Source organism: Saccopteryx bilineata, chromosome 3 (genome assembly GCF_036850765.1).
Source record: "Saccopteryx bilineata isolate mSacBil1 chromosome 3, mSacBil1_pri_phased_curated, whole genome shotgun sequence".
NCBI lineage: Eukaryota > Metazoa > Chordata > Mammalia > Chiroptera > Emballonuridae > Saccopteryx > Saccopteryx bilineata.
The window spans coordinates 103,971,092-103,981,328 of NC_089492.1; the positions used below are offsets into that span (position 1 = coordinate 103,971,092).

The 10,237-nt window shown below is 51.5% G+C and overlaps 1 protein-coding gene across 1 annotated transcript in view; it reads right to left on the reverse strand.

The window, feature by feature from the left end:
* Window positions 1-9,789, reverse strand: part of KCNK12 (potassium two pore domain channel subfamily K member 12) — a 58,468-nt gene extending 48,679 nt beyond the window's left edge. The window contains exon 1 of the mRNA XM_066264749.1: window positions 8,734-9,789. Coding sequence (XP_066120846.1) covers window positions 8,734-9,124 — 391 coding nt within the window. The 5' untranslated portion in view covers window positions 9,125-9,789. The remainder of the gene's footprint in view (window positions 1-8,733) is intronic.
* Window positions 9,790-10,237: the final 448 nt, after the last annotated feature.

Sequence of the window (10,237 nt, forward strand, 5' to 3'; positions counted from 1 at the left end):
CTTATTGCTGTCCCAGGGTTTTGGGGAGATCCCTGAATAAACATGGGTGAAAACAAAGTAAACTGGCAAGCAGGACACTCTTGTGCGGGGAAGGGGGTTGGTGGCAACTGGTGAGACCACTGATAGTTTGGTCATCCCTGCTGCTTCCTAAGACAAAGGCCCTGCCACTGGCATGGCAGAGTCTGGAAAGGAGAGTTGTGGTAGGTCATGCAGTCTCCCCTGTCCTGTCCCCAGGAGACCTCTGACCTGGAGTGCTTTCTCTCCTGTCAGGGGAGCTGTGTTAGCCCCTGGGTGCAGGGTGTGGGGTAAGGTCTGGGTCTGGGGGCCTGGAGCAGCACCTGGGCTCCCACCACAATGGGGCTGTTTGCTGCAGTGCTGTCCTCCAGCAACCTCCACTGTGGTCCAACACCAGACCTCCCTCCGAGGTATGTGGAGGGGCCTAGTCTCGGCCAGCGCTGGCTTGTCTGCTGGTCTCAGTTCCCCAACCTCCCCTAAGTCCAAGCATAGCCAAGAGGCCCCAATCCACCTGAAAACCAGGATGGATGGCTTCCCAGGGCTCTGTCCTGAGAGTGGGGAACAGAGAAGCACTGGGGGACACTGGCTTAACCCACCATTCAATCACTCACCCAATTATTTGCCACATGTTCTTTGAAAAGATGAAAGGGCACGCACACATGTGAGGAATTATTAAGACATTCTAGTTGAGGAACCAAAGAAAATGCATTTTTAAAAGCACCCTCTCAGGCCAGTTATGTAACAGCGTAGGACAGCAACATGCCCCAGGGACAGCGGCCAATGAGAGTGCAGCAGATGCCACACTGCAGGGACTGAGACCCAGAGGGCTGTGCACAGAGTGGTGTGGCCAGGGAGCTGCAGGGGATGACAAAGCCACGCTTTTCCTCCTGTGCAGTGAGGTGGCACAGGGTTCGCCAGCGGGGCTCGCCCAGCGCTGCGCAGCTAATGTTTACCCAGGGCTTGCCAGGCACTGTGTGTGGTTTAGCTCATTCAGTCCTTAAAGTTATCCCATGGGTCAGGAACCACTGTTATCCTCAATACAGAGAAAACCCAGGCGAGGAGAGGTGCATCCACTCACCAGGAGAAGAGGGCTTGCAAGTGGCAGAGATGGGACTGGAACCCAAGCCCAGGAAGGAAGTGACACTCACAGACAGGGTCCAGAGCATCTTCCACCAAAGCCACAGGCAGCTGGCAAAGGAGGCTAGACCTAGTGGCTGGCTAGGGAGTGACGGGGTTTAGAATTCTGGGGCCAGAGCCTGACAGCAGAGGTATCAGCCAAGAGCTGGCTTGGAGTGTGGGCCAAGGGGCTTTGGTTCCCTCTCCACTTTCCCCCAGTGCCTCCCCTGCACTATGCAAAGCCTTTTCTCCATTCCGTGGAAAGCCTATGACCTCATAGCCTCAAGGCCCCCTGCCTTCTCTACCTCCCCCCGCAGGAAAAGCCTGCCGCTGCCCTGGGTGAGGTGAGAGGCTAAGACTGCAGCGTGCGGACCTCAGTCCCCACATGCTCTCGTTAGCGGATTGGCAGTCCCTGCCCCAGCTCTGGATCCTGAGAAAGTCAATGGAGCTTGGCAGAGGCAAAGGGAGGGCCAGAAGACTAAGGGAGACCCAGGGCAGGGGGGGCGGGTGACCACAGGGACACGATGGTCTTTTGCTCTGTCTCCTGCCTCCTCTAAATCTAAGGCAGCCACACAATGACAGGGAGAGTCCCACTGCAGTTAGTGGGGTAGTGGGGCACCGACCTCCACCTTCAAACAGACCTTAGGCTCTGCCGCTGCTTTCAGATCAAGCAGGAGCTTTCCCTGGAGGACCCCTGACTTGCTGGCCCTCAGATGCCCTACCTCCTCGCTACAAGCTCCTTCCCTTTCTCCTGGAAGTACAGCAAATGCACACCCCTGCTGGGGCGCCTGGGACCTGCTCAAAAGAACCCTGGCTAGATCTGGTTCTGCACTTGTCCCATCGGGTGGGGGGTAGGGGATAGAGAAAGAGAGGAGGGAGGGGGAGAGAGACTGAGGTTTCGCAGTATTCAGGAAACTTCCAGGTCAGGGAGAGAGCTCAAGCCTTGAGGTCAGGACTCAGAATCTAAGCAGGGAGGTTCTGGAGAAGCTCTGGGTTGAAGCAAATGCCCCTCTGACTTGCTGTGTGGCCTTGGGCAACCTCCCCACCTCTCTGAACCTTGTGTAAAATGAGGAAAAAGGGCTAAATTAGCCTCTTCCGGTGGGTCTTGGAAGATCTCTCGTGCTCCTGAGAGAAGCCTTTGGGGAGTATACGGCATCTCAGGGGAAGCTCAGTGGGCAGGGCTCTGGCCCCCACACCCAGTTAGAGCAGCTCAGCTCCTGTCTGTTTTCTGAATGGGCCACATGTTGGCTTTTGTTGACAAAATGGTTGGCAAACTGCGGCTCGCGAGCCACATGCGGCTCTTTGGCCCCTTGAGTGTGGCTCTTCCACAAATATCCCGTGCGGGCGCTACCTCGATAAGGAATGTACCTACCTGTATAGTTTAAGTTTAAAAAATTTGGCTCTCAAAAGAAATTTCAATTGTTGTACTGTTGATATTTAGCTCTGTTGACTAATGAGTTTGCTGACCACTGGAAGCACTTGGGGACACTTCTGGAGGATGTCTGTGGTGCTATTCAGCTGGAATACTCTAGGGGTAGACCTCTGCTTCATGTGACACAACTCTGGCTGATCCAAGCTGGGGCCGCTGGGCACTACCAGGACAAAGGAGGAAATGCTCTTTCTCAGCTGACCTGGCCCAGGAGTGGAGCAGACTGCCCCAGCAGCGCAGGAGGCGGGAGAAAAGGGGCTCCTGGGACCCTTCTCTCTCAGTCTTTAAAGGCCTGGAAGCTGCTCTAGTCTGTTGCTCCTTCTTGCCCTTCTCCACTCACCCAAATGAAGTGGCTCTCATGAGAGCAAGGGAGGCCTAAAGTGTTGAAGCCACAGCTTGTTGAGGATGGGCTGACTGCAGTCCTGAAGAGAAGCAAGTGGATCTGTGGCCTGTCCCCACAAAACACTTAGCTGGGTAACTGTCCAGTCTCTGCTGGGCTCTGGAGAGGTGTAGGCTCAGCATGGTGGAGACCAGACAGTCCCTCACTCCAATGGGGCCCGCCAGAGAGTTATGAAGACAGCAGTATTCATTGACTCAGCAATTCTACTGCTGGGTATTTAACCCAAGAATATATTACAGAAAGGAAAGGCCATTTGCATAAAGATAATCACTGTGGCATTACTAAAAATAGCCCCCCAAAGGGAACCACCCAGCTTCTCAGCAATAAGAGTAGTAAATTATAGAACATCAACCAAATGGAATATGTATTATGTACCCACTAAAATTAGTATGTGAAGACTATGTGGAAACATGGAAATGTTGATGATAAAATTTTAACAAGTTGGCATAGATCAGTTAGTTCCCTTCCTTTTCCTAACAAAAGATATGACAAAAAGCTGCAAGGGGTACCTGCAAAAATGAAGAGTTGGGTTAGGGCTGTTGGATTATGAGTGACTTGTTGTCCTATTCATTGAACAAATAATTATTGAGTATTCACTCTGTGCTGGGTCCAGGGCTGGGAGCTGAGGATGGAGCAGTGAATGAGAATTAATTTCCTGCTCTCCACCTAGAGCTTCAAATCTAAAGCTACAATTTTTTTTTCCCTAAAGGTCCTTCAAAGTTGTCACAGAATCATCTTTCAATAAAAAATAGTTGATGAAGGAGAAAAGCAAGGAAAGGTGCTACTCTCCTTCTGGGCAATGCATTTCACTCCTGGTCAGAACCACTTCCGGATGAGTTTCACGCATGTTAGAGGAAAGTCCAATGTAAATGTGGTAGTGACATTTCGGTCTTATAATGTTTCCTTTGAAGCAAAAAAACCCAAAAAACAAAAAACAACCAAAATACCCTTTTTAAAAAAATCCATGTTAAAAAGAGGGAAAAAGAGTTAGAACTTGTTACTAATCTCACAGTTGAATAATTAAGTGTACCTAATTCTGACAGTAGCAAGCTAAATTATGCAGTGCCAAAAGTGACAAGTTTCATACCTTCACCACCTCATCTATAGAGCCTTGGTTTTAGCTTTATAGCTGAATTATGCTGCCAGAAAACCTAATAAAAGGAAGCAAAAAGATTTCTGTTTATATCAAGCTGCCATTTGAGAAAGACTTTTAAATATGTTCTTCCCTATGTGTAAATCTGACAGCAGTTGCATAATTAAAACCCCAGTGGAGAGTTTCCTTTTAATCTTTTCAAAGTAAACCAATAAAATACCCTTTAGGATGTCAAATGATGGATTAATACTCTTTGGATTGTTTAAATATCTTTGAGCTAGAGCACTGCCTTCAAGAATATTGCTTAGTATTAAAAGAACACCACGCCACCATCTTTGTCTTCAGTTCATAAAGTCACAGGGGACGCAGATAACATGCCAAAGGCCACACATGCATCTCTGATGAGTTATGCTTGCCTTGGATTTTGTTAAATGTAGAGATGAATAAATGGATATATTCACATTAAAACAAACTTGATTCAATCCCTTGGGAATATGTGGCATAGTTTAAGTGGGAGAAATACCGATTAACCAGGTTCCAGTTCAGTGTAAGCAATCCATATGAATAATTTAGACCACAAAGTAGAATTTTATTTTGCTTGAGCTATTCAGGTTGACTTTCTATACAGGCTCAGCTACTGCTGAACAATCACTGGTGAATTTTTTCACTGGGTCTGTGCCGAGTGGACACACATACATCTACACAGTTGCAAACTGCCTAGCTCTGGATATGGGACTCTGTTCAAGCCAATGTCAGGACAAACATTCCACCTCCTCATGATGTTCCATGGAACCCTTGGTACGTACAACCACACTGCTGAACTTTCCTTCTATGTCTCCCTCTAGCTGAAGGCCCATTCCTGCCCCTTCTTTCCCTCCCCTACACACACACACACACACACACACACACACACACAGAGAGAGAGAGAGAGAGAGAGAGAGAGAGAGAGAGAGAGAGAGGCTGAAAGCAAGTGGCTTCTGTTTTTAGACCAGAGTTTATCAGAATGTCTCCCACTTGCTAGCATTCTAGTCTCAGACCTTCTTGGTTGGATCTTGCCTTCCCAGCTGTCTGAAACCTGCCAGATGCTTCAAATCAGTCTGACCTCTAAGATAAGTCTGTTCCTTCACATTTTCTCTGGATTTGGTCAGTTGTTGGCCTGATCAACAGAGCAGTCCTCCTGCTCAGCCCTACCCTGATGTCTCTCTCTCTCTCTCACACACACACTCATTAATTAATACTTCAGTCTCAAACAAGAATGTGCCCACCAATTATATGCATGAAACCAGTAGAACAAACACTGTGTAACTTAAATTCTGGATCCAGCTAAACACAAGCTCAACTGTGACCTGAGACAAGTCCCTTAATATTCTATACTATATGGGATTGGACCAAAGGTCCCCTCCTTGTTCCAATCATCTTTAGAAAGGATAGCTGAGAGCTGCTACCCCAAAACACTGTGACCCAAAGGCCCATTTTGGAATATGCTTTAAACTTTGCCTTGTATTTAACTATTCAAAACATAGTACCGGCCCTGACATGCACAATACGTCATATTTATGGAATGAATGAAGGAAGGGTTTTCTATACTAAAGTCTAGATGAATCATTTAGCTGGGTCTACACCAGTGGTCCCCAAACCCCGGGCCACGGACCGGTACCGGTCCGTGGGCCATTTGGTACCAGTCCGCAAAGAAAGAATAAATAATTTACATTATTTTTGTTTTATTTATATTTAAGTCTGAACGATGTTTTATTTTTTAAAAATGACCAGATTCCCTCTGTTACATCCGTCTAAGACTCACTCTTGACACTTGTCTCGGTCATGTGATACATTTATCCGTCCCACCCTAAAGGCCGGTCCGTGAAAATATTTTCTGACATTAAACCGGTCTGTGGCCCAAAAAAGGTTGGGGACCACTGGTCTACACAATACACACATACACAAAAAGTTCACACTGCTGTATAGCCCATTCACTGCATTGATATTCACTGATCAGATAAAACTGAGTGCATGCTAATTTTCTTTTTCACTGGATGAGCTAGCAGATAAAGAATCCTGATGCCCATTTAGGACTGAGCTTTGGCTCCCTGACCTGCTGAATCCATAAAAGCACCAGTAATAGTAATAATTGTCTCTGAAGCCTCAGGGCATTTGAGGGGAAGGAACTATGTAAGCAGAAGAGAAACTGGCATAAGTAGGTCTTTACTTAAATTTCATCCAAGTACATTTTGCAAGAGAAGGCTGAAATGACAATCATGCTGCTTTGGGATTCAACAGAACTTATCTGACCAATTTGAACCACTGCCCCAGACTACGGCAGCAGGTGGGTAACCGACAGAGACCCTGCTACTTGTGCTGCTATCTCGGCAGCCCTGCAAAGGGCTAGTTCAATGCGGAGCTGTCCATAGTTTAGTTCTGGTCCCTAAGTGCAGCTCCTCTCAGAGATGAATGTCTTCCTCTAGCAGATTTAAAAAAACAATGTGTTGGGTCATTTGTAACACAGCCACACATTTCAGTGTAGCCCTCCTACACTGCTTGTCTACATCCAAAAAACACAAATCAAAAGAGAGAACATAGTTCTTTCCACTTGACTAAAGAACAGCCATTCCTGCCCGCAGATTACAGGCTGGGGCTTAGAACAATTTGCCAAGACACTGACTTGATTTTTTGTGTGCAAAGAGCTGAGAGAAGCTTTAGACGCTGTGGTTGGGCAGTGAATGAAGAAATGGATGGGAGCTCATCAAAGAGGCACAGAGACAACAGGTCACTGGAATGGGGCCCTGTCTGTATAAACTCACAGCCCACAGAGGAAGAGGATACTGCTAACATTTTTTTTCTTTGTCACTGGGAGAGAAATGCTGTGGCCTCCCAATATGTGCACAGGTGTGTGTGTCTAGGTGGAAGAGAGCAAAAGGGTGTGTTTACAAAAGGAAAAGCACAAATCAATAATGAGCTATGAGCACATGATGTCATCCTTCAGGAGTAAGCATCCTTAGTACTTTCAAACCACTTTAAAAAAAAACCTGTAGTTGCTATAGTAACTTGATACAGCTCTTCAAAGGGGATTTTTTGAGGGGGTCATTTTATATCTTCAATCACCATAACAACATGATATAGCTTTTAAAGGGTATTTTTATCCAATTTGTGCTTTGGACTTGGGCCACATTTGCCTTTTTAAATTTAAAATAATTGGATCAAGCAAGGCACACGAAAAATCATTGAAGGAAAGGAAGCCCTTTGGTAAAGCCCTACTTATATCCATACACACTCAGAGAGACATCTCCAGCTGTGCACACCCTGACACAGATACAGTCTTTCTCTAGGCCGCCGACAGCCATCTACGATGCTTTACACTGGTCAGTTAACTCACGCCCCTGTCTCTAAGCTGACATGCCAAACCAGAACAGCGCCCACTCATGGAAGGTGTATCTAAGAAATCCTTCACTTCTCAGACCAGTTGATGCAGCCCCCTCCTCCCAAACTACCACCAGCCTTGGAATGACTAGGGGTCCGAACATCCAAGTACCTTATCCCACCCTGGAACTCCAAGCAGGAGTGGATGGGACACACACAAAATTTTGCCAAATGAAAATCTTGTATTCTGCACTCTGTACAGTAACCGGGCAGGATGTCTATTTCACATGACAGCCAGGGTCCAGGAAGTGGGGAGAATGGTCAAAGTGGGTGAGAGGAGAAGAGAGGGTAGGGGTGGAGGGCAGAGCAGCGGTGGCTGAAGGATCTTCACAGAAGAGGCTCAGAGGCGGGGGGGAGTGGGAGAAGTGGGGAGGAGGTTCAAGGAGTATTTACAAAGCATTTTTTGGTAAGGTTGTGCAACCATAAACTGTTTATAGCAAAAAGGGAGAAGGAATGATAGAAAGTATAGAGACACTATCCCCACCCCACCCTGCCCCTTGGTGCAACTATTGGTAGGGAAAAAATGGCAAGAAGAGAGGCCAAGAGATAAGGAGGGGGAGAAAACCACGGGGGACCCAGAAAAAGAGCAGCTTAAGTCCAGGCCTCCAAGTCTCACGGGCTTTTCTTTGAGGATGGGGCAGTGTAAACTCTAGGAGAAGCTGGTGGGAAAGGGATCTAAGAAAAAGGTTCTGGGAGCGGTCATACTCCCCCGGGTAAAAGGGCCAGAGGATGCTGAGGGGAGAGCACGTGGGGAAAAAAGGAGAAATAGGAGATAAAAAACGCTGTGAGTGGAGTGAGAAGAGGCTTTTCAAATCGTTTTTATGAGGAAACTGAGGCCCAGAGGGCGCGAGGAATAGGAAGCAGAAGGCCCTTAACACATGCTCAAAAGTCCTCTAACAGAGGAAAAAACTGAGTCGCACAGCGGTTCAGCCATAGAGCTGGCAAGTGCTAGGACGCGGGCGGGTCCCGCGTCTGTCCAGCGCCTGGATGAGGGTTCTCCCCACTCGGCGCACTGCCAGGAGACTCACCCCTGGGTGAGCGCCCAGGGATGGGCCTCTTAGGTCACCTCCCGCATCAAAAGCCAGTTAAGAGAGAGAATGGACCGGAAAAGGAGGACGGGCGAAGAGGAGAGGGCCAGAAGAAAGTAGGCAGTGGGGCATTGGAAGAGAAGGGGTAGCTGAAGGACGCGGGCCGAGCCCCGGAGCACCGGAAAGGGCTGCAGGTGACAGACGCGGAGAGGAAGCGCGCGCGGGACATGCCGCTCACCTATGGTGGATACCACGGTGCCCACGAAGTAGAAGGCGCCGGGGAAGTCCCAGCGCGGGCGGAGCGCGTCGGCTCGGACACCGGCGGCCAGCGCGGCCTCGTAGTGCCGGAGAAAGGCGCGCAGCTCCGACTCGGCCACTCCGTGCGCGGCGCTGAAGTTGCGGAGCGTGGCGCCCCAGCGCGCCCGCGCCTCTGCCTCGCCAGGGCTCTCCAGAGCCGAGAAGACTGTGGCGCCCGCCACTAGGTAAAGGCCGATGAGCGCCGCCAGCAGCACGAAGCGCCCTGTGTCCTCGTTGAGGTGTGAGCGGCGGCAGCAGCAGCAGCAGCAGGAGGGGCGCGGCAGGCGGCGGCGGCAGCGGCGGGGCGGGGGCCGGGGGCTGCGGGAGGACATGGTCCGGAGCTCAGCCCCGGGGCCGGGGCGGCGCTCTTGGCCCGGGCCGCGACATCCCCCCCGCGGGAGCAGAAACGTGAGGATGGTGGCCAGTAGTCGGGGGGCCGCCGCGGAGCCCCTCGCCGCCTTCCCAGAGCCCGGACAGCTGGGCGCCTCCTCCTCCGCCTCCTCCTCGGCGCTCAGGCCACACAGGGGTCCCGCAGCCCTCTTAGCGCCCTGGCTGGAGCGCTCCTCTCCGCGCCCCGACGCCTCGCGGGCTCCCGCGACTCCGCACCCGCTGCCCCCGGGCTCGGGGGTCTGCAGCTAGGCCCCTGCCGCCCTGTGGCCAGCATCCGCGGGGCCCCGGGCCTCATGCTCCTCTCCAGTCAGGCCGCGGGCTGCGCGCGGGGCAGCCTGCGAGCCCGGGCGCCTAGGATTGGGACTCGGCAGCAGGGCAAGAACAGCGCCCCTGGGGGTGTCCCATGAGTCGTTCCCGGGTCGGCAGCTCCCGAGCGCAGGCTGTGCGGGCAGTCCAGCTCCCGCCCCCGGGCTGGAGCTAGCGGCGTCGGCTTCGGAGCTCAGAACCGAGCTGAGTCGGGGAAGCGCTCCCTTTCCAGCTCCAGCCGGAGAGCCTCCCGGCACCGAGAGGCGGAGTCACCAGCGCCCGGGGCGGGTTGTTGGGTTGGGGGTGGGGGAGTGAGGAAGGGAGGGAAGGGGTAGGGAGTTGGGCTGCTGCGACGCCTCCTGCCTCCCAGGCGAAGCAGGTGTCGGGTCTGTGGTGCTTGCTGCCACCCCGCCGGGAACCCGGTCCGGCCTCTCACTGCGCTTCGGCTCCAGAATCCTTCCCTTATCTCCAAGCTGCCGCCAAACTTTGCTTGATTTGATGGTGCCTTGCGGTCTACGGGGCTGCGGGCCACAAGACACCAGGTTTCTCTGGCTCCAGTCTGAAGTTTAAGTTCCCTTCCACTCGCTTCTTCTGCCCGGATCCATCCGCAGTGCCAGGTCTCAAAGGGTTCCTTTGGGAAAATGATCCTGCTTGGGAAGGAGTCGGGGCGACCGGGGAATGAGGGCGTCTCCTCCCCCTCTCCCCTGAGCTGGGCGGCCGGCGTCAGCACCGCGGACAGCGCGTCGGTG